This window comes from Elephantulus edwardii, unplaced genomic scaffold (genome assembly GCF_000299155.1).
Source record: "Elephantulus edwardii isolate Elephantulus edwardi_28Jun2011 unplaced genomic scaffold, EleEdw1.0 scaffold00062, whole genome shotgun sequence".
Taxonomy (NCBI): domain Eukaryota; kingdom Metazoa; phylum Chordata; class Mammalia; order Macroscelidea; family Macroscelididae; genus Elephantulus; species Elephantulus edwardii.
This window is the reverse complement of record NW_006399812.1, coordinates 3033772-3060191: the sequence shown is the minus strand read 5'-3', so window position 1 is coordinate 3060191 and position 26420 is coordinate 3033772. Positions and strand designations below refer to the sequence as shown.

Below are 26420 nucleotides of genomic sequence, written 5' to 3'. Positions count from 1 at the left end.
CTCTCCCGGGGGTATTTGGGCTGCCTTCAGAGTCTCAGCGTCTTAGACCACCAGAAGGGGGTGATTGTAGATCTTCTGGTTTTTTGGTTTTTTTTTTTTTTTTTTTTTTTTTTGGCTGTGGATGCTCTTCAAGACTGTCTTCTCGGCCTTTGATGCCTTTACTTTGGCTTCAGTTTTGGGAGGGGCAGGGGCTTCCTTCTTGGCTTTTGGCTCCATCTTTGTAGAAAGGGCACACATAATCATTTTGTATTTAGGTTGTGCCAGAGGGCTTAGTGTGACTTTGTTTTGCAATGGAGTGTGTTTCTTCACCCATCCTCCATTTTAACATTCTCTCTTCTTCCTTTCTCAGGGATCTTGAAGCCAGAGCACAGAAGGAGTTTTTCCGGGCTTTCTTCAGGTTGCCCAGGAAGGAGAAGCTTCACGGGGTCATGGACTGCTCCTTGTGGACACCATTTAATCGCTGTCACACCCCAGGGCGGATGTTCACCTCTGATAGTTATATCTGCTTTGCTAGCCGAGAAGATGGCTGTTGTAATGTTATCCTTCCACTTAGAGAGGTAAGACCTTCTGCCTCTCACCACAGCTGGTTTTGCTTTAAGGAGTTACTGTTCAGCTGCTAGCCAAAGAGTTGTTGGTTCAAACCTCTGGCCCTCAATGAGAAAAAGTCATGGCAGTCTGCTTCTATAAAGATTGCAGCCTTGGACTCTCTGAGGTAGCTCTGCTTTCTCCTGTCGGATTGTGATGTGTTTGTTTCTTTGGTTTTCATTTTTGGTTTGGTATGGATTACTTTGGTTTTGTTGTTGTTAAGTGCTATCAAGTCACTTGTGACTAATAGTGACCCTATGTACAACAGCTCTGAACTCTATCCTGAGTCAACCTTATTGTCTCTGACACGCCTGCCCGCATTATCTCAGTCACTGAGTCAGTTCTATCTCATCTAAAATATTCCTCTCTTGTACTGTCCCTTTACCCTTCCAAGCATAACCTTTTCCAAGGACTGGTACCTCCTTGCAACATGCCCAGAGAATATCAGATGGAGCTTCAAAATATTTGCCTCCAAGGTACAGCCCATTTTCACCCTATCCAAGGGGAACCTGTTTGTTCTCCTAGAGTATATTCAATACTCTTCTGCAGCACCACAGCTCAAAGGCATCAGATTTTTTTCTATCATCCTTAATCATTGTTCAGCTCTCTGAAAATAATAGTAAATAGCAAGTAATTGTGAAGACCATGGCGTAGGTCAGGTACACCTTAGTCTCTAGACTGACATCGTTGCTCTTAAGTACTCTAGAGAGATCCCTGACAGGAGACTTTCCCAGTGTAATTCCTATTTTGTTGTGCTGGCTACTTGTACCAAGAGTATTGATTGTGGAGCCAAGCAAGCTGAAGCTGTTAACAATCTCAATCTTTTCAGCACCTATCATGATGCTGCCATTTGGCCTAGTGGTGAGAATCTTTGTTTTCTTGATGTTGAGCTTCAGTCCTTGTTTAAGGCAGCAGTTGTTGACCTTCTTCAGCAAATACTTTAGGTCTGCCTCAGTTTCAGCAAGCAAAATTGTGTCATCTGCATAATACTGGTTGTTGATTAATCCTCCAATCCTGTTGCCACATTCCTCCTCGTATAGCCTGGCATTCCAGATGATCAGTTCTGCATACAGATTGAAAAGATAAGGAGATATATGCATCCCCGTCATACACCTTTCCTGATTTTGAACCATGCAGTGTTTCCTTGCTCTGTTCTAACAGCTGCCTCCTACTGCAGGTGTAGGTTTCACATAAGCACAATCAGATGTTCTGGGATGCCCATTCTTTTTAGAGTCAACCATAGTTTGTTGTGATTCACACCGTCAAATGCCTTTGCATAGTCAATGAAATACAGATATTCCTCCGATACCCTCTGCTTTTGGCATCCCTAATATGTACTTTTTGCAACCAGGCTTTTATCATTTTAACTGGCAGATGCTGGGTGTGAGATGAGCCCAGGAAGAACTGGAAACACAGCAAGCCATCGTCATCATCTGCAGATGGACATCTAGACGCCCTTGCTTATTAGTGGTAGCGAGGCCTGCACATTTTTGGTCTATGCCTTTTAACAGGAGAGGCCAGTCCTTGGAAAAAGACATTATGCAGGAAAGTTAGTGGAAGAGGGGAAGACCCTCAGCAAGATGGGTTGGCTCAATAATTTTAACCTATGCATAGCAGAGAGGTAAGGATAGCACAGGGTGCGGCAGGGTTCTACTGTGTTGTTGATAGGGTCACTATGAGTCAGAGTTAAGTCGATGGCACCTGACAGCCTAACAACAACACTGATCATATTGATAAAGCGGTTATTCAAATGCTTATGCTTACCCGTGCAAACCACAAGGCCTCTTCTAGCCCAAGATCAGAAAAACCAGGTGGTTCCCGGCTGCCACCACCCTCTGCTTTCACTAGAGACATAATAGGATGTCCTGGTTAAAATGAAGTCAAAATGTTGTTGTTGTTGTTGTTGTTATGTGCCGTCAAGTTGCTTCCAACTCATAGCGACCCTGTGTACAACAGCCCTAAATGCTGCTCTGTCCTGTGCCAATTGCACTGTCTCTGACACTCCTATCCTGATTATCCCAGTCACTGAATCAATCCACCTCATAGAGGGCCTTCCCCTCCTGCGCTGTCCCTCCACCCTCTCAAGCATGATGTCCCTCTCCAAGGACTGGTCTCTCCTCACAACATGTCCAAAGTATGTCAGACGAAGCCCCAGAATCCTTGCTCCAAGGAGCAGCCCAGTTTGACCCTTCCAGGATGAATCTGTTTGTTTCCTAGCAGTCCATGGTATACTCAATACTCTTCTCCAGCACCACAGCTCAAAGGCATCAATTTAATTTTAAAAAAGAGCTAGAGAGAGACCAAACCTACTGTTTTAATAGAGTAGAGAAACAAAACTCCTTTTTAACCTGAAACTGAAGTGATTCCTTAAGCACACCTTTCAGCCAAATAATGAATTGACCTGTGAAATAAACAATAAAAATGAACAATGTAGTACTTTAAACAACCAACGCTATATGACCAAATAGTCAACAATTACCAAGAGCAAAGCTAAGAAAAGTAACATGGATGGATGGAGATGGGGCAGGCAGGCCGGAGACGAAGAGAGGGCTGATGGACTGCGAACCCAGCACTGTAACCACTGCCACAGAGCAGTTTGTGTATGAACTGTTGAGTAGAAATCTATTTTATTATATAAGCTTTTGGCAAAATGCAATCAAATATTAAAAAAGAAGGAAACATGCATGTTTAGCAATGAATGTTTTCCCAATAACTCAGGAACCATCTTTCCCTTTCACACACCAAAAAAGAAAAGGCAACTCATAGAAGCTTTGCTTTTTGGAAAGGAATTACAAACAACTTGATATTTATATTCTCCTGGGACATTAGCTAAAAATGAAAATATTATTTTCTCATATTTGTTTCCTTCATCCTCAGTTATTGAAAGTGACCCCCTGTGGCAAAGTAGAATTTCCCAATGTGCTTGTCCGGGCTGTCATTTTTGTGGGAACATATTGGCAGGTCTTTGAGTTGCTAGTGGGTAGGTTCAAACCACCAGCATTTCAGTTTGCAGCTGAGCCGGTAGCTGTGTGTCACCAGGGCTGCCTCTTAATATCAAATTGTGTAATTACACTCTTGGGAATGGGAGGGACTTACACTGACTTCCAAGTCTAAGCATCACAGGCCTTTGATTTTCTAGGCAGCACTTTGCTTCTCTGGCTATGAGAAGAGCCAGTGACTCAGTGACATATCATGTGTTAATTGAACACTGCTCTTGGAAGAACTCAAGGCCCTTTGCTCTCTTCTACTCCCATGCCATTATTGGAGATACCTTTATTTTACAAATTCTCATACTTAAAGGTTGAGCAAGAAATCCAGTAGCTGCCTTAATATACTTTTTTTTCATCTCCTGCACCAGTTCCTAATTGCATCTATTTGATTTTTACCTTCTAAGATGGACTATTTTCTAATGAAATGGAATTTAATGTCATCTTTCTGTCTCTGTTGTGCTGTCACTCTGTGTGGGCTCCTTTCAAACAGGTAGTGAGCATTGAGAAGATGGAAGACACCAGTCTGCTGCCTAACCCCATCATTGTCAGTATCAGGAGCAAGATGGCCTTCCAGTTCATTGAGCTCAAGGATAGAGATAACTTGGTGGAGAGCCTGCTGGTGAGGCTGAAGCAGGTCCATGCCAATCACCCCGTGCATTATGACACCTCGAGGAATGAAGACATGGTATGACACTTCAAGTCAGTGAGGTGCTGCAAAAATCTCCAGGGATGGGTTTCATCTAAAGATGATCTACTGAGATACAAGAGAAATATGTTAGCTACTGGGTCACTGTGTCTGACAGTCCATTAACATTTCTGATACATCAGATATCCTAAGTCGATGTTTAACAGATTAAAGGGCTAGCAAGGTACCCCTATAAATGAGAGAGGCTAATGGGTTACCCCTCAGTTATAGGATTAATGAGACACCTCCATCATAGGCTGAAGAGGTCAATGGGGCATCCTGGCACATTAGAGGAATTGATGGGGTAACCCCACATGTTAGAGGGGTTGAGGGGAGCAGCCTTACACATGTTAGAGGGATTGGTGAACACTCATAGGTTAGCGTGTTTGATCAGGCTCCCTCCATAAAGCAGCAGGATTGACAAGATGCCTTCCATATTTGGAGACATTGGTAGGACAGCTGTCTCTAGGTTAAAGGGTGGATGTTGTTATGCGGAGCCTAGTTGGGACTGACTCAGACCTGCCCTCCAGCAAGTTTTCAGAGGCAGTTGCTCACATGGGAGGAGACTGCCTGTCTTTCTCCCACAGCGCAGCTGGTGGATTCAAACCTTGTGTCATGTCTTTCAGCAGCCATGCACTTAACCATTTGCACCATTTGCAGTAATATTGAAATCTGTTTATAGTCATTCCTCCAAAAGCCGAATAAAAATGACTCCATAATGAAAAGCAATGGTTTTCTTTCTTTCTTTCTTTCTTTTTTTGGCCATGTAGACTTCACCTGTGTTTCATTCACCAAACATGTGCGGTGACCACAAATTTGGAGATCATGAAATGGTATCTCTTCAAAATAGTGAGGAGGGAAGTGAAAAAGAGAAGAGCCCGCCGCTGAACCCTGAGGCACTGATCGCCATCTTCCAGCAGTCGGGCGGCCAGAGCCCCGACTCCCTCGTGGTAAGTAACGTATCTGTGCCCGCTGTGGGCACCTGTGAGGCTGTGCTGTTAGGATGGGTGCTGTTTCCCGGTTGTCTGATCAGTTATAGAAGGTGGCGTCTCTCTGTGACTCCAGCAGGGCCTCGGGAGGCTAGTGTACCTTGGGTTGCAGAACAGGCTCTTTTACGTGATTTGTGCACTTTCTGCCCCATTTCCATTGTTGGCAAAAAGTGAGAGGCTCAGTGGTGTTAGCTTCCTGAGCAGTCCCGAGAGAGGTGACAGTAATGGCTGGGAGTATCTGGCTCTTCTTACCTGCCCCTGTGGTGATTTTTTGATACAACTCATGGCTGCACAGCAGGGCTGCCTGACACAGTAAGCAAGGTATACTTGGATCCGAGCGTGCCCTCCCACCAATCTGCAGTGAGTGCAGTTTCACCTGCTGCTCACCACATCTAAGATGTGGAGAAATCCCTGTGGAATTACTCTCCACACCCCACCAAGTACATGACATTAAGCCCGTGCACACCTTGCTCGGTGCACGTCAGTGCTATGGTGCTCACTGCTCTGTCCATTTTGTTACATGGCTTGGGGTCAGCGCTGTCTCAAGAGGGCTTACTGGTTGCAGAATGAGTCTCCCCCACTTTATAGAGCCTTCTTTTCATTTTCAGCCAGTGGTGTCTGTGTGAGTATTCCTTGCCTCAGTTTTTCGCTTTTGTCTTTTGGGCCTAAAGGGACAGCATCTTCCACTTTTACTGAGCTAAAAATACTGCCATTAGATTTACTTGTAGTTTTTTTTCCTCTGAGGGAAGATTTGAGGCATGTACAATAAGGTAAATAGTTTAAAACTTATCCTTTGAAATAGTGCCATGGAACGTAGGAGACCGGTGTTACCAAGTAGTGGCTCTGAACATTATTAATTAATCTTTTGTGATTCTTCTTCGTCATTAAAGCATTCTTTTTACTTGACTGATGGCTGTTGGGGTATTTTTTAATTAAAAAATTATCCTTCTCCCATACTCTACACATAGATGCACAATAAATTCTTTTTTGACTAAATTAAAATATTCACTCTGGTGGCCTAGTGGTAAGGAATTGTGCTGCCAACCCAAAAGCACTTGGTTCAAATCCACTAGCTGCTCTGTGGAAGAAAGATGGACAGTCTCCTTCTATGCAATTTGTAGCCTCTGAAAACCTGTTGGAGGATCAACGATGAGTCAGTTCTGACTGGATGGCATCTAATAGCTAATAACGTGTATACTCCCCTCACTGATGAGAACACAAATCATTGAAAGCACGTATAAAGATCCTCTTGAAAAGGCACTTTGAAGATCCCTGCCATCTAAGGAATATTATTAAATGCTTTTATTTGCTTAGGGATTGACACATCCTCCGCATATTAGAGGAATTGATGGAATACCCTTACATGTTAGAGGCCCTGATGGAATATCCCTTGTCAAGGATTGAATTCTGTCTCCCCAGAATACATGTATATAATTAAATGCTGTGGTAACTGTGTAATGGTCCCCATGATCTGATAAACCAAATAGTTCTAAGAGGATGGAGGACAGGATGCAGCATCCCTTGATCTCTTCACAGTCCCTATCTGAGGTTAGAGGAGTTTTCCTGTGGCCTGTGACCCTCTCATCCCCACAAGAGATAAAGTAGAGGAAAGTGAGCCAAGAGAGAGGCCCTCAGTAAGGAAGGATCCTACACTAAGGAAGGATCGCCAGGAGTGGAGTGCAGCCTCTTGGATTTGGGCATTTATGCTAGGAAGCTTCTTGACAGCAAGGAAGGCCAAGACACATGGACATCTCCGAGGAATGCTATCTACTGATGCCAAAGGAAACAGAGACCTCCTCTAGCCCTGACAAAGCTGGTACCCTGCATTTGGACTTGAGCTTTCTAAACAGTAAGAGAATTAACTGTTTGTTAAGGCAGTCCATGGGTAGTATTTCTATTACAGCAGCACTAGATAACTAAGATAGAATTTTCAAAAGAGTGAGGTGCTGCTCTAACACATACCTAAAATGAGGAATTTTTGGTGGCCCAGTGGTAAGTAGCCACTCAAAAGGCATGCATTTCAAATCCATCAGCTAAAAAAAAAAAAAATCCCCCAGCTGCTCTGCAAGTGAAAGGTGGGCCGTCTTTTGCTGGGCGGTTTACTTACTGCCTCTGAAAACCTGCTGGAGGGTCAGCCATGGGTCAGTTGTCACTCAATGATACTAAACAAAAACAACTGATGTATTAGAGGAATTGATGGGATAGCCTTGAACTGTGTCTTCCCCAGTACAGCATATTGCACTGGGTCTGACTCATTGGTACTAAACAAAAACAACTGATGGAGGAATTGATAGGATAGCCTTCAATTGTGTCTTCTCCAAAATAGCATAATGCACTGGGAAAAGTCTGCAGTTAGGGACCTCTCCAAGTTATTGAGGAGTATTGAATGATTGATGCCAGTTTGAAGACTAAGATTCATCTGTTTCAGGCATGGTCTTTCCCATCACTTCCTGTGTGTATGAGAACTGGACAGTGGATAAGGATGGGAGAAGAGTTGATGTCGTTGAGCTGTGATGTTGGAGAAGAGCACTGAATATCCCACGGATGGCCCATTGAACAAATAAATACATCTTGAAGAGGGTGCAGCAAGAGAGCTCTTTGGAGGCAAAGATAATGAGGCTTGCCTCACAAACTTAGGGGCTATTCCTTGGAGAGGGACATGATTCTCAGAAAGGTAGAGAATTGGCAAAGGAGAGAAGACCCTCGACCAGGTGGATTGACATGGTGACTGCTGCAGTGGGCTCTAATGTGTTGGGAAGTGTGAGGATGGCACAGGATAGGACAGGGTTCAGATCTGTTGTTCATAGGTTTGCTGAGGGTCCTTGCCTCAACGGCACCTAACGGCAACAATAGTAATATGACGTGGAATGTTCCCCATGATGTGATGAACCAAATATGTGTATAATGCATTATGGGTAGAAAGCTACTCCCCTTAATCCCATGACAACCCTAATCTCATGTACAGGAAATTTCCCTAGGGTGTGATCTTTAGCATCTTTTATTTCCCAAGAGATAAAGGAATAGGAAAGTAAGCCAAGAGAAAAGAGTCTCTGTACTGCCAAGAAAGAACTCATGGGAGTTGAGTGTGACGTTTTGGACCCAGGCCCCTGCACTTAAATATACTGAAGGAAATGAGAACCTTCCTCCGTAACAGAGAGGGTCTTCCCCTTTAGCTGGTACGCTGTATTTGAAATTCTAGCTCCTTAAATGGTCAGAGAATAAATTTCTGTTTGTTAAGGCAATCAACTTGTAGTATCTTCTATTGTGTACCATAGAGTTGGAACCAACCCATAGCTAACCCTCTGGAGGGTTTTCAGAGGCAGTTAATTGCAGAGGAAGAGATTGTCCATCCCCCTCCCACAGTACAGCTGGTGGCCTCAAACCGTGTGCCTTCTGAATTGCAGCACAACTTCTTGCCACTAGGCCACCAAAGCCTAAGACATGCTGACATGTTAGAAGGGTTATTAGCAGTTGCACTGCTAATCCAAAAGAGGTTCCTCTCTGGCAATTTGAATAAAGCAGCCACTCCACCGGAGGATGGGCTTGGGCAATCTCCAGTTCAATTTACTGCCTCCAAAAACTTGCTGTGGGTGTTTTACTGCCTCTAAAAACCCCAGTGGAGGCTCAACTATGAACTGGTTCCAACTCCATGGCAATAGAGAGAGGACCTTCCCATAACCAGTATCTTTCTTGTTTTTTGTCACATTAATGATAATAATTTGTTCAGATTAATGTCTTGGGTTGTTTTGGGTTTTTTCCCTCTAGCTATCAGGAAGCATGATCATTAAATTATGATGTCCCCTCCTTCCTCTTTGCCCTCTGGCCTAACCTGTGCTATACCAGCCACTCGGTGTCAACATCCTCAGGAAACCTTTCCTAATTTCACCACTGCCACCCTCCCAGCGCCTTTGTGCTGCTGCTTTTATGACTGGACATAACATATTGTTGTTTTCAACATTGTCAGGAAAGCTGCATTTTATTTGTGTAAATGCTCCCACTGGACTGTGGACTCAAGGACTGAACCTTCTTGTTGTTCACCTTGATATCCTCTGTGTTTGTTAGAATCAAACATGTTAGTTTCACAAACATGACCTGGAGGTGACTGCCGTAATGGTTGGTTTCTGGGTTAAAGGAGGAAGCACTTTCTCCATTAAGTGCTGTGGGTGGACTGTAGTGCGGGGGGTGGGTCAGCTTCTTTGTACATTAAGAATCTCTCCATTTATTTCTAGTCCAGAGAACAGATAAAGATAAGTCTGTGGAATGACCACTTTGTGGAATATGGAAGAACTGTGTGCATGTTCCGCACAGAGAAGATTCGGAAGCTCGTAGCCATGGGGATCCCTGAATCTTTACGGGGAAGGCTCTGGCTGCTTTTCTCTGGTAAGTGTTTCTGGTGTCTTTAAGCCAAATGTTGGTGCTTTGTAACTGATTCAGGATGTTGTTGTTATTGATTGCCTTAGAGATGAGCACGACACATAGTGACCCTATGAACAAAAGGCCTGAAGCCCTTCTACAACTATCAACATTTATCAAAGTTCATGGAGTTTCCAGAGGCATGTTGTTTAGGAAGTGGGTGACCCCAAGTCAAGTAGTCTGTGTGTGTAGAAGGAATCTGCTCCCTTGGGGTTAGTACTGTGCTGTTCCCAGCTGAGGGCTCCCGAAGCCTGACTGTTGGAGCTCTGGGACCTCGCTCCAGGGGCCTGCAGTCTCTGGGCGGCGGGGTTTCCCTCTGTAAATGTGGAGGTCTGAGCCAAATGATTCTCTTGTTTAAAAAGAATTTTAACGGTGAGAATTCTCTTCACAGCCCCCTTGGAAATGGAAGTAAAGTGTAATTATAGACATGAAATCTGAAATAGACTAAATAGGAAACAGTCATAGATTGTGCTCTGGTTGCACAGTGGTTTAAGCATTAGGCTGCTAACTGAATGGTCAGCTGTCCAAACCCACCAGCTGCTCTGCAGGAGAAAGATGTAGCATCTGCTTCTGATGAGGTAGTGACCTTGGAAACCCTAGGGGGCAGTTCTGCTTGTTCCTATAAGTTCATGGTAAGTCAGAATCGATTCAGTGGCAGTGGGTTTAGTTTGTTTTGTTTTGATATAGTTGTTGTTCCATACTGTCAAGTCCAAACCGTCTCATCGTTGACACTTGTTTGGGTTTTCAGAGGCAGTATATCAAGTAGAGGAGATTACCTATCTTTCTCCTGCAGAACAGCGAGTGGATTAGAACTGTGTGCCTTCAGATTGGCAGTGCAGCACCTTACCACTAGGCCACCAGAGCTCCTACAGTAAATCCTTCAGTATAGTTTCTATGTCTCTTCTGCCCCTGTTTTTTTTTTCTTTTTATGTAACTTAGTTCCCTCAGCAATGACTTCACCCAGCCTCTGAGAGACTCTCTTCAAGACACTTGTGGATAGATGTATTCTCCAGAAAAATCACCTTCATCTGTCACTCTCTAAGCCCAAGTAATTTCGCCCCCTCAGTAGAGGAATCAGAGACACCGTACACAAAAACCAGTTCAACAGTTTCTACATGTGTAATCCAATGACCTTGATTGCATCTTTCATGTTCATAACCTTTTTCTCTCTCCTTCTCCAAATTATTCTACTTTCCATTAAGATAAATTGTTCTGGGGGCAAAGAAGGGCAGTCTCCTCCCAGGTGGTTTCCAGCCATGGAAACCCAGTGAGTTCAGCTGTGAGTAGGTCTTGACTGAGTGGCAGTGAGGTGCAGTGCTCCCTTAGCTGCTTCTCTAACCTCTTGCGTTGCTGTTGTCAGCTTGTTCTCACAGAAGGCTCCTACAGAGAGCGCATGGTGGCTGTGAGGACGATCTGGCTGTGACATCTGTCACTCCTTTCATTACCAGAGTTGATTTGCTGATCTAACTGGCTAGGCAGGTGTCTCCTTCCCCCCTCACCACTCCGTGTGCACCCCTCCCTGGAATCTTTGTGCTCATTGAAGAGGATGAGCTAGAGAAGCACTGTCCTTTCTTTGGTCAAAGGTATGCCAGCAGCCTTGCTCCCCAGACTCGATTTCTATTCATTTGCTCAGATGTCGCTCCTGGCCCTGACTTCTTACTGCTACTGGTTGTCAGCTGCATCATCAGAACACTTCCTCTTAAATTTTTTTTTTAAAGTCATCTGACAAAAAGAACAAAGATAAATATAAAAATAAAAAACAATTTAAAAAAAGTCATCTGTGTCTTTAGAGTTGATGAAACCATATAAATTTATAGTTGAGAATTAAGGAAATACTGGAGAGCAAGCGAGGAAGGCAACAATACTCATACCCCCTAAAGATCATAGCTGCCAAGGCGATCAGAGGTGTGTGTGTGGGGTGTGTGTGTGTGGGGGGGTGTTCCTTTAGATGTCTTTAAGGCACAGATATGTGCCCATTCTTTTAATGACCTACTTAGCTGGCTTAATCACTTCATAAGTTCCGGTGGTGTAGTTGATAATTAGTTGTGCCCCTGAGCCAAAGGAAGGTAGAACCGCTCTAGCAATTAGAATCCACCGTTGACTCTGAGAAAGAAAGACAGGCAGTCTTCCCCTTTGTGATTTTCAGCCTCTGAAAACCTGCTGGCGAGTCTGCTATGAGCTGGTTCCGGCTTGACAGCAGTGAAATGGGAGCTAATGTGTCACTTCATATGGGGTTATCTCATCACAGTGTGAGAATCCCGCTTTGGTTGTCAGAAGGATTATTGTAGCTGTTTAAACAGATGCTCGAAGGGTTCAATGAACTTTTGGTATAAATTTGGATTTTTTTTTCCAACTGTGGTTAGTATTTTACTATTTTTTTGGCTGTATTATTATTTGTGTTTATTTTCTTTTATTTTATATTGGTTTACATACAAAATTCATAAGGTTCATATACATTATTTTTTACACCCATAGTGATTGTTTCGTGATAGAGATCTCAGGCATTACAGACAGGAGAGTTGATAGACAGGGTTCATTAAACACATTAAGAATTTCACATTAAAAATATTAAATAGCAGTTAAAGGTAGAATTGCGTCTTTGCCCGCTCTCCTGGTGTGGCCATAATAATAGTCCTCAGCTGGGAATTGTTCCAGTGGGGGCGCCTTGTCTTTCACTGACCAGGAATGACTAAGAGAGGCTCAGTGGCTCCACAGGAACAAAGCTTTATTAGGCAGAGGTTGCTTATAAATGAACATGGCAGGGGCTATGCCAGCACTAGCCCTCTGCCTTTTGAAGGGTTTCATGTGGGAAAAGGCATCATACTTATTCATTAAAATTATGGAACTGGGTGGGATTTGGAGATCAGGTAAACACACAAGCATGGTTGCAAAGACTTCTGGGAGATGGCTGGTACATCACAATTTCAGGGGGCATAGCTCCTGAAGATGCTGGTTCTAGCCCCCTGGGGGAACTGTGTTCTTCCCATTCTTTATGGAAGGTCACCATATGAGTCATTATACATGCTTGGGAGACTGAAGCCAGTGATTCTGAAAAACATTTTGTGGGTGATGAGTTAAATATAAGGGAGCTCTGGTAGCATAGTCCTAAAGGTGGCCAGTTCAAATCCACCGGCAACTCCCTGTGCAATTTATAGCCTTGAAAAACAACTGTGCTCTGATTCAGCATCAGTGATTTTGAATTTGTTATTGAGTTAAATGTAAGCCTGCAGGCAGGGTTGTTCTGTGTTCTGAAGTGAAGATTTTGTCTTCCTCAATCTTCAAGCATTGACCGACCTTCCATTGTTTGGTTTTAGGTCCTAAGGAAAAAGAAACAAGCTTGGGTATAAAAATGAGGGCTTTAGTGCTTTTGGAGGTGGCCTATGCTTAACCAGCTCCAGTGACTTCTCCATGAGGCTGATATTAGGACAGGTGGGAGCCCCCCCACCCCCACCCCAGGCTGTCAGTTCTCACAAAGCTTCATTGTTAGCTGTGTCACATTGGTCCCGACCTCCTGGTGACCCCATGCCTGATGGAAACAGCATTCTGCTCCTGTACCATTACCATGATCCGTGGGCTTCTCACAGGCTGATGTTCAGAAGTAGATCAGAATTCCTTTCTTCTATTCTTAGTCTGGGAGATCTACTGAAACCAGTTCTGCATCATAGTACCACGTAAGTGTCCGCTTATCTCACACCTTCAGTGCATCACACGCATTTGCCAGAAATGGAACTTGTGTATCTTGTGTGTTATTGTTGTTATGTGCCCTCAAGTCAGAACCTTCCAGAATTTTAATGAATAAGTATGATGTCTTTTCCCACATGAAACCCTTGGAAAGGCAGAGGCAAGTGTTGGCATAGCTGACCTTTGGTAGGTTTTCAGAGGCAGTCAATTCTGCGGGAAGAGATTGCCTATCTTTCTTCATCGGAGCAGCTGGAGCATTTGAACTGCATGTCTTTGGGTCAGTAGTGCAACTCCTTAACTAGTAGCCAGCCTTGGAGCTGGATGGTGAGTAAATAAAATCCTCAGAGCTCTGGTTCTTCTGTTGTGGGGTAGACAAAGCCTGTGGAGACCTAGGGTGGTCCAGGAGCTCCCTGTGCTGGGCCTCCCTGTTCTGGCTCACCCACTGTCAGCCCAGCCTGTGAACTATGTGGTGGCACCTGTGGGCTCTGCTTGAATTAGTTGTTCGCTTAGTTTAATCACAGTGAAACCTTCCCTGATGCATTGCTCACAGATGCTCAGTAATTCTTAAATAAATATGTGATACTTCTGTGCATGTATGTGTATTCTCCTTACGCAATACAATGCATGAAAAGCATTGGTATTAATAATTAATGGTAATTATTAATAAAAGTATTTCAAGTATAAACCCATCCACACCCATATATGGCTATTATTAGAAGAGTCACATTCTTGCTTTCCTGTCCCCCTTTTTTATTTTGGAATAGAATATATGGCAGAAATGAACTGTATTTGTTTGTGTGGTTTCAAAATATTCTCTGTCCCTTAAGTAACTAGTTCCCACTGAGATTCTCTAATTAGATCAGGGGTTGCCCCATTGTGACCCCATTCTGATAATTTATCTTTTAAAAAATTTTCAAACTTTATTATTATACTGGTTTATTTACAAAGTTCAAGTACATTGTTATCAACATGCGAACTTTCCCATTTCCTTCACACATACACACCCCCCCAACATATTTTATTATTATAATTTTAGTGAAAGTTACAGAAAGAGTAGGTTTTCTTTCATTCGTTGATACACATTTTTTTTTCTTCCCTCCCTCAGTACACTTTGTAATACATGTCTTGTTCTAGGTTCATATATAAAATTTTATTGCAGCATTATTCACAATAGCAAAGAGAATAGAAGCAGCCCAAGTGCCCATCAACAAACAAATGGATAGAAAAACTGTAATATGTTGACACAGTGGAATAATATGTGGTATTGTAAAACAATGAACTTGTAAAACACTACAGAACATAGATGGGTCTTGAAGATATAATTATGCTAAGTGAAATATCCAAGTCACAAAAGGACATATACTGCATAAGCCACTGTTACAAAAACAGAATGGACCTAGGAACTGAGGGTGGGGGTAGAACAGGAAAAGAGTGGCTAAATAATGAACATTGCACTGGGATAGATCAAAGGACTATGTGAAAGGAATAGATGATTAGACAGTATGATGGTTATCTCCAATATAAGAATTGCTCTTTAACCGATCAGATGCCGTCACAGACCTGGCCTCTCATGCTGGTTACTATGGGAATCTAGTGGAGGAATCCATGGGAAAGTGTTGCCTAGTGACCGAGGAGATTGAGCGGGACCTGCACCGCTCCTTACCGGAGCACCCTGCCTTCCAGAACGAAATGGGAATCGCTGCTTTGAGGAGAGTTCTTACAGCCTATGCCTACCGGAACCCGAAAATTGGATACTGCCAGGTGAAGTTGTGTGCACTGAGGGGCAGGCTGGCTCTTGGGTTTGTCCACTGACCCTTCAGTTCTCTGCTCAGCCATGCAGGCTGAGGGGTGTGTGTGTGTGTGTGTGTGTGTGTGTGTGCTTGGCACTGTGAACACACGATATGCTATCTGCCTTTGAAGGATGTATTCTAGTACAGGTCAAGAGCTCTGGTGGCAAAAAAAAAAAGAGCTCTGGTGGCTTAGTGGTAAGGAATTGTGCTGCCAGTACAAAGGTACACAGTTTGAATCCACCAGCTGCTCCATGGGAGAAAGATGAGCAGTTTCCTCCTGTCTGATTTACTGTCTCCAAAAATCCACAGGAGAGTCAGCTGTGGGTCGATTCCAACTCAGTGTTACTCAGCATCAGGAAGATAGGTCAAAGGGCATAATCTTTGTGTGATCAGATTGGCTGATAATGAAAATAAAGCACATTCTTGTAGACCCTAGAGATGAGAGAGAAGTGCTGTGGTTTCCACTCTAGGGCTGAGTTCATCTTCAGGACTCATCGACAACCTCCACTTGGGATGGGACTCCTCTGACTTTTTTGTGGTTTGATTCCCACCCCCCCCAGACTGCTACAGAAATCAACAAAATGGCATGTGTGAAAGGAGGGAAAAGATGCTTAGGGCAAATCACCCTCCTTCCAGAAACATAAACATATGCCCTCTGTACTACTTCTGAATTCAGGGGTATATTTAACAAGCACAAAAGAAAAAAAAATCAGTAAATTAAAAGAACAGTGAATCCAATCAGGATCAGTGAGAGAGATTTCTGACTTGTTTGAGTCTAAGAGGTCTTCTTTAAATGAGCTGAATAAAGTTGTGCATGCACACAAGTGTGTGGTGCACACACACACACACATCCACCACCACCACTAAATCCAGCCTTACCAGATGAAAGCCAGTAACTTGGCGCTAAACTGATCCTTCTTATGAGGACCTATGTTGACATGGTCCGCCTGTGATCTACTGTTTCTCTCATTTTGCTGAGTCTCTATCTTTTTTCAGTCAGCTGTACTTTTCCTTTCTCTGTGATATCACATGACCTGGTCGGTAACTTTCTGCTCCTCTCTGCCCTGTGAGCAGTCCATGAACATCCTGACGTCTGTCCTGCTGCTGTACGCCAAGGAGGAGGAAGCATTTTGGCTGCTGGTCGCTGTGTGTGAGCGGATGCTGCCCGACTACTTCAACCACAGAGTGATAGGTAAATGCTCCCACTCTCCTGTCGTCTCTGCCTGGAGAATAATGGCAAAGCCTGAGCTAAGACATTTATCGCCAGTCTTAATAATAAAACCCCAAGGGCCCGTCAGCTCACCTCTGCACAAATACTCCAGCTCTTGAATTTGAAAATGAACTCATGCAATTCTCTCTCGAAAGTGGTGCTGCAAGGTAACTCAGACACTCTCCTGCTGCAAGCAACCTGAGTGCTTTGGAGACATGAAAATGTGTGTGCATAGGTAGATAGCTAGCTAGCTAAGCTTCAGGAGAAGCTCTTAGACCCAGGAGCAAATGTTGTTATGTGCCATCGAATCACTTGTAACTCATAGCGACACTATGTACAACAGCCCTAAATCCTGCTCTGTCCTGTGCCAATCTCACTGTCTCTGACACACCCACCGTGATTACCCCAGTCACTGAATCAGAAGCAAGTAGAGAAGTGAAAAGCATAGTGGTTGTCACTAGTTGTGTGACCTGGGCGAAGGGAGGGTATGCTGTCCTTGAGAATTCAGGGACCTCAAAATGACAGGAAGTGCCCTAATTCCTCTGGGCTGGATGAAGCTGGGTCTGTGGTGCAGTGTGGGAGATCCTCAGGATCTGGGCCTTTGGCGAATGAGCAAACTTGAAACAATCTCCCCACCTGCATGAGAAGATTATTGGGGGAACTGGTTTGAATGTTAGGGAGCTTGTTTGTTTCTGCCTGGGTCCTGCATAAACCTACGGCTGCCCATAGCCTTCCACTCCATGCCTGTCTTTTGTGTTACTGGGGTCTGAATTTCCTCCATTCCTATATCCAGAAACTTCCTAATGGAGTTATTGCCATGAAGATACTTTCTGCTTCATGATACTCCTAGAGACACTTTTTGTAATCTAGATGAGAGATGGCATTGGCTTAAAATTGGAGTGGTGGCAGTGAGAAACAAATAAAAGAACCAGTGGGAGAGAGAATTTGGCAGCTGAGCTTATGAAGAGGGCAGGGCAGAAAGCATCTTTATTCTGGAGTTTCGTGTCTTGACAATGGAGGGCATGTGAGGGTTCCTGGGGTGTGGAGGGGCAGGTGTGAATTGTTGGCTGGGAATGGGTGACTGCTTTCTTTGAGCATGTCAAAATGCTGATGGGGTCATGATCACAATCAATAGCTGGCCACGTATATCCAGATAAGTCTGCCTGCAAGGTATGCCCTTTGGATACACGAGGTGCCTCTCAGTGTCCCTGTGTCGACTTTCACTGGCTCCCTTTGAGGGCCTGAGCCATTAATTGGTTTCTTTCCCTTTGCGCCCTCTCATGTGGAAGGCCATTTCCCATTGTACAGAGCAACATTGAGCGATTGGAAACTGGCTCTAGTGGGAGACATACGGTCAGAGCCATTGTCAGAATCAGCAGTTGATGATTTTATTATTGTTATTATTTTATATTGGTTTACTTACAAAGTTCGTATACATTGTGTTTCAAGTTATCCTTAATTCACATTGTGTTTCAGACAATCATTCCAATTCATTATATTTTATAAAATTAATCAGCATTGAACTGTGGCCACCATTGCCTGTCTTTCCTGCTGGATCTTTCCCATAGTTGGTGTGAATGCTTTGATCGCCAGAGATCAGCTGGACCTTCCATTGGTGGTGCCGATACCTGTGAGATCACCACCTCAGTACAGGATAGAACCCGTGGGACATTCTCTGACAGTGCTGTTCTGTCCGTTCCCAGTCTGTTGCTGCCCCACCCCTACCACAGGCAATCATTTGGTACTGGTTTCTACCACTGTAGATGAATTTGGTCAGTTTTCTAACTTTACATAAATATGATCATAGAGCATACACTCTTCCGTGTCTAGCATCTTTCACGTGGCGTGTCAGGACAGGCTTCATGCTGTTGATGCAACAGTATGTCCTTGTCATTGCTGAGAAATGCATTGCTTGTTCATACCATAATTTGTTTACCCACTCATCTGTTAAGGGACATTTAAGTTATTTCCAGTTTGGTGCTATTCTAAAGAAAACTACTTGGACATTCATGCAAAAGGCTTTTTGTGAATATAGAGTAGAATATAGAATATAGAAGTAGAGTATAGAGTAGAATTGCTAAATCATAGGTTAGAAACATGTATAGCTTTAAATAAGAAATTGTGAGTTTCTAATTGGTGTGTAATGTATTCATATAACTCTTGCCAGCAGTGTATGAGAGTGCAAGTTCTGAATCCTTGTTAATAGTATTATCTGCTTTTAAATTTTAGCCATCCTCAAAAGGCCCACAAACTAATTGTCACTGAGTTGGAACCAACTTATGGCTGACCCTCTAGAGGGTTTTGGCCACTCTGGCTAAATCTGATGGCACTGCTAATCCAAAGGTGGCACTGCTCTGGTGGTTTGAATCCACTGGCAGCTACATGAAAGAAAGATGGGCAGTTTACTTCCTTGTGATGGAGAGCTTCTGAGAACCTGTAGTCATAAGTAAGCACTGCAAATAGTTTTCTCCTAGTTCAGCTCTTGCATTTCATATTAAAATCATGTCTACTGAAAAAGACCAGTCTTAAGTTTTGGCATATTTTAATTTAGGGTATGTTCTGTAGCTAATGGTTTTTGTGGCCTTAGATATTTTATTTTCCACCCCAATATTATTATCTGGGTGTTTCCTAGTATTTGCTTTTGTACTTAAGTCTATGATTAATTTTGAATAGATTTTTCTGTATGGTGTGAGGTATAAGTCAAGGCTATTATATCTTTTTCATACAGCTGTCCCGTTGATCTACACTATTTTGTTTTAAAGACTCTAATTTTCATTGCAAAAATACCTTAGTTAGGATACCAGACATAAATTCCTATGTATGTGTTGTTTTCCTCATTCCATATTCTGTCTCATTGTTCTGTGTATCTCAGCGTAGTTTTGTATTGATTTTTGTGCTTGTTGAGAATATGCACGGGAAAGCATAAACCAATTCAACTGTTTCTGTATGTACCATGTAGTGAGGATCACATTCTTTAACTTGCACAACCATTCTCACCCTGGTTCTTAGTTACTCCTCCTCCATTAATATAATCCCACGGCCCCCTGAGGTTTCTCTCTAACCTTTAAAGTTGCTAAGTTTGTTGTTGTTAGGTGCCATCAAGTCAACTATGACTCATAACAACCCTGTGAACATAAAGAAACTTTGCTCAGTGCTGCTTCGTCTTCACAATGTCCACCGTGCTTGAGTCCATTGCTGTGTCAGTCCATCTTGTTGAGGGTCTTCCTCTCTTTTGCTGACCCCTTATTTATTTTTCTAAGCATCCAGGGAACTTAGTGTGGATCTGTCCCCAGCCAAAGCTGCATGGCCTTTCTCTTTCAGGGGCTCAAGTGGACCAGTCTGTTTTTGAAGAGCTCATCAAGGAGCACCTCCCAGAGCTGGCGGAGCACATGACCGACCTCACTGCCCTGGCGTCTGTTTCTCTTTCCTGGTTCCTGACCCTGTTCCTCAGCATCATGCCTTTAGAGAGCGCGGTGAACGTTGTCGACTGCTTCTTCTATGACGGGATCAAGGCCATCTTCCAGCTGGGGCTGGCTGTGCTCGACGCCAACGCCGAGGACCTGTGCAACAGCAAGGACGACGGCCAGGCCTTGATGATCCTCAGCAGGTGGGTTCTAGCCACCTACTCTGTGGCAAGCTGGGAGTCATAGAGACGGCAGAAGCTGATACTCTGGGAGACCACAGGAGGGGCAGCAACTGATGCCAACAGTGCTGCCCCACCAGGAGCATTTTAAATTCCTTTCTACTGCAGCCCTCCTGTCACCTTCCCAGAGCCAGTGTGCCATCTGGGACTGTCACTAGTGTGTGGTAGAAAGTGTCATCTTCTCTTACTCTTTTCCATCAAATAAGAGAGTTTAGGGAGAGAGGAGAGCACACCATAGTGTTTTCTCTTTAACAACATTCAGATGTTTTGTGGTCTGGATGGGCTCACAATGGCCTTGAGCAGGGGAATTTTGGGAAATGTTAGAACTGAATAAATGACTGGATATTTCAGACATCTTATTGTTGAAAGGAAAGAAAAGCCATAGTGGCCTTTGATCTAGAACCTGGGTCTCTTGAAGCTGATGGTAAGTTGAATGACTTAAAAAGGTAATTCCCTCTCAGTGGAGGGCAGTGGTAGTGGTTGAGTGCAGAGTTCTTGCCTCTTGTGCAGGCTACCGTTTATTCCCAGCCTCCCTGCCTCCTGTACAGTGTCACCAGTGCCAAGAGAGTGGAGGACTAGTCAGCACAAGTCAGCAGCTTCCAGACTGAGAGGAACTGAAAAAAAAAAAATAAATAACCCCTGGTGATTGATTTTAAACAGTTAGCCAAAGGAGACTTTATGGACCACAAAGATCTGATGTACAGCCCTTCATGGAGAGGATACAGGACCAGGCAGCACTCAATTCTGTTGTGCAGCATTGCTGTGACACAGGCCAACCAGACAACAGCTGACAACATCCATTTAAGATATATTGGAGGCTTACCGTAGGATATACTCAGAATTTTGTGTAGTATCTCACAGGAGAGTAATGAATGCCAGAATGATATCTTTGAAGTCCAAATTGACATGTCTGAGATACCTCTTTTGTTTTGGATAGATTTCTAAGATCAATCATTTTTGGAGGAAGTATTCCTCAGAGGCAAGGGGGTGGTACTTCATCTCACATGCTTTGGCTATGTTGTCAGGAAGGGCCGGTCTTTAGAAAAAGACATTATGGTGTGAAGAGTGGAGGGTCAGCGAGAGAGAGAAAGACCCTCAGTGAGCTAGACTGACTCATTCACTGCAGTAATGGGCTTGAGCAGGCTCAGTTGTCCTTTGGTCGGTATGACTCTACTCCACAGCACTTAACAAAATCACAACTCCTTTTCTCTTAATTGAGATGGAAGTTTTGAACATGCCTTTTTCTCATGATGTGTGGAGTCAAAGGATCTGTATGTGGAAGTGTTTCAAGCACAGAGTCCCTGTCAAACAGGGGGTGTTCTGTGCTCCTGCATAGGGGTGAACACATCTATGTGTGTGGCTGTACTCAGGTTTCTAGATCACATTAAAAATGAGGAGAGTCCTGGGCCCGCAGTTGGCAGCTACCATGCCTTCTTCTCTGATGACCAGGAGCCCCCTCCTGTGACGGACATTGCCGACCTGATCCGGGACTCCTACGAGGTAACCAGGTTCCCCTTCCACACTTCTTCCCTTCTCCCTCCTCCAGCCTCACAGAGATTCTTTGGAAGAGGGGTTTTGAGGGAGGATTCCTGGGGGATTTCTTGTCTCCTCTGTGTTTGCACAGAAGGGATTTCTGTGAGCGAGTGAGCCCTTGTTTTCCTGCAGAAATTCGGAGACCAGTCTGTGGAGCAGATTGAGCACCTACGTTGCAAGCACAGGATCAGGGTTCTCCAGGGCCATGAGGACACCACAAAGCAGAACGTGGTGAGTACTGTGGCTGAGAGTTTACCCCAGAGAAACGGGTTGGGTATCCCTTTTGGTCACGTAACATAAGAATGCCAGTTCCTTTCAAATTAAGTGGAAAACTTAAACTAGGTGATTCATGTATAAACATCACTGGTTATGGAATTGTAGTTGAGCCAGGAAACCACAGCAAGCCTCAGTTTTCCTACCTGTAAAGCGAGGATAATAACACTTACCACGTAGGAGTAGATGAGGCATGATGTATAAAATGTTCAGCACAGATGGGCAGCGATGGGTGCGTGTGGCAATTGAGAATGAAATTCCTGTCCAAGCTATGTTTTGGCTGGTTTTTTTCAGCTTCCACTAGAACGTAAGAAGTTTGTCCTGGAGCACTACTGTGTCGATTAGAGGCTAGGTACAAAGTCTGGGAAAGATACCATAAAGCATATTTGTGTCAATAAGGGCTGGAAGCTGCCCCCATGGAAATGCCCGGGTCCCATCGAGGAGTGAGAGCCACAACACGCACGATGCATCAAGACCTACCAGGGTGCGGGGGAAGATGTCACTCCATCACTGTTCTTTCTTTCCCAAAGCTCCGAGTTGTCATCCCGGAAGTCTCCATTATTCCTGAAGACTTAGAGGATCTCTACAACCTATTTAAGGTATGGAAATCTTGGAAGATGAGGGAGTGAGAGGCTTGCAGCCAGGCCAGAGCCGATGCAGCCCAGCCTGCCCTAGGGAGAATCTTGCAGGGCTGACTTTGGCAGCAGGAACCGACACAGTTCTCCATCTATCAGAAGGTCATTTCTGGAACCCAGACCACGGCCAAGCATCTGTGGGCAGGAGTCAGGGTGGGTTCTGGGCAGGTATTTCAGGACCTGTGCACAAGCGGGTCCTGGTCGCACCAAAAGCCTGGTGCCCACTCCACCGTCCACTGCTGCCTCCACTGTCCTGCCCCTTCCACCGTCCACTGCTCTGATGAACACGGCCCTGAGCTCCCCTTGTACTCTGTCAAATTGGTAACACAAGGGGGCTCTGGTGGCACAGTTCATAAGATTGATAATACTCAGTATGTCAAACTGTATTTCTAATCATTGAAGGTTTCTGGTGGATGTCCAGTTTGGCTACTTAAATCACCGTGCAGAGAACATCTCCAAACATTTTGCTAGCAATTGTCTTACTGAAACAATCAATAAAAATGGGTGCAGAGAGGCAAACCCGTGGATGCCGTTCCAGTTCAGGAGCAGGAAAAAATTGCAGGAAACAAGTTTGCTGGTGAAAAATGCATCCTTTGAGGTCTTCCTCTGGTGATAGAAAAGTCTGAGAATGTTTAGTAGTGAGAGCTGAACCATATGATGAGTGTATTTAATGTCACTGAACCTGCATAGACATGTGACTGACATGCATTTAGACGGCAAGTGTTTTGTTTACCTATATATTTAGCACTCATTCGTTGCTGTCAAGTCTGAATGACTCCTAGCTGACCCTCCAGCAGTTTTTCCTAGGCTGTAAATGGCATGGAAGATTACTCAGCCTTTCTTTTGTGGAACAGATGCAGATTCAAGCTGCTAGAGAGGATTGGCCTTTGAATAAATAGTGAAATTCCCTACAGAGTGTAGGGAGCCAGAGCTCCCTATGCTACCAACAACATATTACCAAAGCTCCCTTTAATTACCACAACAAAGCAAATTAACTCTTAATTCTCCCCCCACTAAAAAACCAAGTCCCTGCGAGTAGTGCTGTAAGTCCGTTTTGACTGGAAGGCAGTGAGATTTGAGTTTTTTAAGACCCTTTGCCTAGTTTTACATTGGTTTATCTTTCAGAGGGGTTCTTTGACAAGTAGCTCTCTTCATCATTTATAGATGCACAGCATGCAAAAAAATATGCGTGAAAATATATAGTGTCTTGGATTTTTAAGAATGTAAATTTTTTATTCTTTCACCAGTACATTTTATTTTGTTTTGTTTTGTTTTCACCAATACTTTCTACAATTTTTTGAAGGCTGTTTTTAAAAATACAGGCTACTGATAATAAAATGACATTTGGTTCCCGTCCGAGGATAGGTGCTTGTATATTCCAGCATCTGCAGTGCTCTGTGTCATCCTTATGTTGTTGTTCACTGCTGTGACTCGTTGGAACCTGACTCACGGTTGACCTTCCAGTGATTTTTCAGAGACTGTAAATCGCACAAGTGGAGATTACCCATCATGGAGCCACTGGTGAATTTGAACTGCCCGAGAGGCACTGCCTTTGGGTTAACAGTGCAACTCCCTATGGACTGTGCCCCCCATGCTCCCCTTGTGAAGACCCCAGTAGCCGTGGAGTACCGTTTAAGGCCCTTGTGAATTATAATGTCCAGAGGTTCAGGAGGGACCCCCTGGCGCATTCTCTGAGGCATCTCTGGTCCTTGGTGACACAGTCATTTGGGGTGGTTTCATTTTCAGTCTATTCCCCAGACTTTACATCACCTGTTTCCCCCTTCTCTTTTAATCTTTTAAACTGCTGATATATTCATATCACGCAAAATTCAGAAAGGATAACAGTAATGAGTCTTGCTTTCACCTCTGGTCCCTTCCACTCACTGCTCCCCACAGAGGGTTAGCATGACTAGCTTCTTCTGTTGCCTGTAAATTTCTTTTGTACTTTTTGATTCTCAAATAATAAAATTTTGAGTCAAAATCACCAGACTGCAGATGGTATCTCTTCTATAATTAAAACTGTCAAGATGACATAGTAGGTATCCAGAGCTACTGGTTTCCTCTATGTCCTATAGGTTTGTCTAATAATTTTTGTTTTTCAAATCATATCAAAAGCTTGACTATATTAATTGATAGTTCAAATCTACTCAGCTGCTCTGAGGAAGAAAGACCTGGTTATCTGCTCCCGTTCAAATCAGTCTCAAAAACTTGAGGGCAGTTCTACACTGACTTCTATGGCCTCTGAATTGAAATAGACTTGATGACACACAACCATGACAAAAGTGGCAATATAAAAAAAAAAAAGTGGCAATATCAGGGAGCTCTGGTGGCTTAGTGGCAAGAAGCTGCACTGCAATCCCGAAGGCATGTGGTTCAAATCCACCAGATGCTTTACTGGAGAAGGAGGGGCAATCTCTTCCTGTGCCAGTGAACAAGGAAAATAAATTTTTAAAAGTGGCAATATAAAATAAAAATAATATCTCTTCTATGATCATAAGTATGTCAAAGTAACATATGCATGTGGGCAAGGACTACAGAGGTAGCAAGAGAAAATTGTACTGTCTGTGTGGTTAAAATGGCAGGATTGTGAGTAATCCTCATTTTTTCTTTTGCTCATGTTGTAACACCAGGGCGCTCAGGTGATGTAGTCCGCAGAGTTAGTTGCACTTTAACCCAAAGACTGCTTCCCTGTGATGGTTTGAACCCACCATGGGGGAAGGATGGGCAGTGTGCAGCCTCAGAAAACCCAGTGAAGGGTCTGCTCTGAGTTGGTTCTGAAACCACAGCAGTGAATTGGTTATAACATTGCTGACATAATAAGCAGTCATTTTACGAGATACAGCTTGGACAGAGGGAGGGTCTTGCTGGTCAGTCTTGGCCTCTTTCATGTTGCTCCCCCATGGAGTGACGCGTTCACGGTCTCTTCTCCCTCCTCCTCCTCAGAGAGAACACATGATGAGCTGCTACTGGGAGCAGCCTAGCCCTGTGCTTCAGCGCCACGACCCCAGCAGGCCCTACGCAGAGCAGTACCGCATAGACCCTGAGCAGTTTGCAAACCTGTTTAAGCTTCTCTCCCCGTGGACCTGCGGCGCCCACACCGAGATCCTCGCACAAAGGACTTTCCGACTGCTGGATGAGAACATGGACCATCTCATCGAATTCAAAGGCTTTGTCAGCTGCCTGGGTATGTTATGCCTCTGTGGGTCTTTGTTTCAGTGGATGGGCTTGGGCTGTAAGCCTCCAAGCAGAAGGCAGAGTAGTCTCTGTAGCAGGCAGGTCTGCACAGTGTGATGCATTTGTGACTGGCCTCCCAAGGCCATGCCTTTTCAGTTCTCAATTCTGCTCATGTTATTAGGAACTTGCACCTCTTCAACAGTTCGTGCATGGACGACTCGCTGACACAGGCTGCATTCTTCACGTTGTGCCACCATCCTCACCCTCCTGGTCTGAGCATTAGCATAAATATACTGCTCCCTAAAGTTATCATTGAATCATTAGATGTCACCCCAGTGGCTTTTCCGCTGGCCACCTTTACACTTTATGGAATCTGTGGTGGCACAGTTCATAGGAAGTTGCCAGTTTGAACCCACCAGTTGCTCCAAGGGAAGATGATGGGCAGCCTCCTTCTTTGTGATTTACAGCCGGGGAAACCCACAGGCGGGTCAGCTGTGGGTCAGTTCTGTGAGTTTTAAGGAGTTTGAGGAGCTGCACAGGGTGCTGCTCTCTGCACGCTCCTGGCACCTTGAGGGTGCTCATTTGGTTTGTTAGGAGCCCCATTTCTTTTTACATAAAACTGTACATTTTCAGAAAGCAATCAAGCCAGACAAAAATCCATTGAGTGAGAGAATCATTCGATAAAATGCTAGTTGAGTATCTCAAGGGAGCTCTGGTGCCCTAGTGGCAGGAAGCTGCACTGCAATCCCAGAGGTGGTGGTGGTGGTGGTTGTTGTTGTTATGTGCCGTGGAGTCGCTTGCGACTCATAGCGACCCTAT

The 26420-nt window shown here is 44.2% G+C and overlaps 1 protein-coding gene across 2 annotated transcripts in view; it reads left to right on the top strand.

The window, feature by feature from the left end:
- Positions 1-26420, top strand: part of TBC1D8 (TBC1 domain family, member 8 (with GRAM domain)) — a 98890-nt gene that overhangs the window by 60184 nt on the left and 12286 nt on the right. For both annotated transcript variants that reach the window (XM_006887800.1, XM_006887799.1), the window contains exons 5-15: positions 350-557; positions 4066-4260; positions 5031-5210; positions 9479-9629; positions 14890-15104; positions 16208-16325; positions 19665-19950; positions 21357-21486; positions 21652-21750; positions 22323-22391; positions 25371-25611. In XM_006887800.1, the coding sequence (XP_006887862.1) occupies positions 350-557; positions 4066-4260; positions 5031-5210; positions 9479-9629; positions 14890-15104; positions 16208-16325; positions 19665-19950; positions 21357-21486; positions 21652-21750; positions 22323-22391; positions 25371-25611 (1892 nt within the window). The remainder of the gene's footprint in view (positions 1-349; positions 558-4065; positions 4261-5030; positions 5211-9478; positions 9630-14889; positions 15105-16207; positions 16326-19664; positions 19951-21356; positions 21487-21651; positions 21751-22322; positions 22392-25370; positions 25612-26420) is intronic.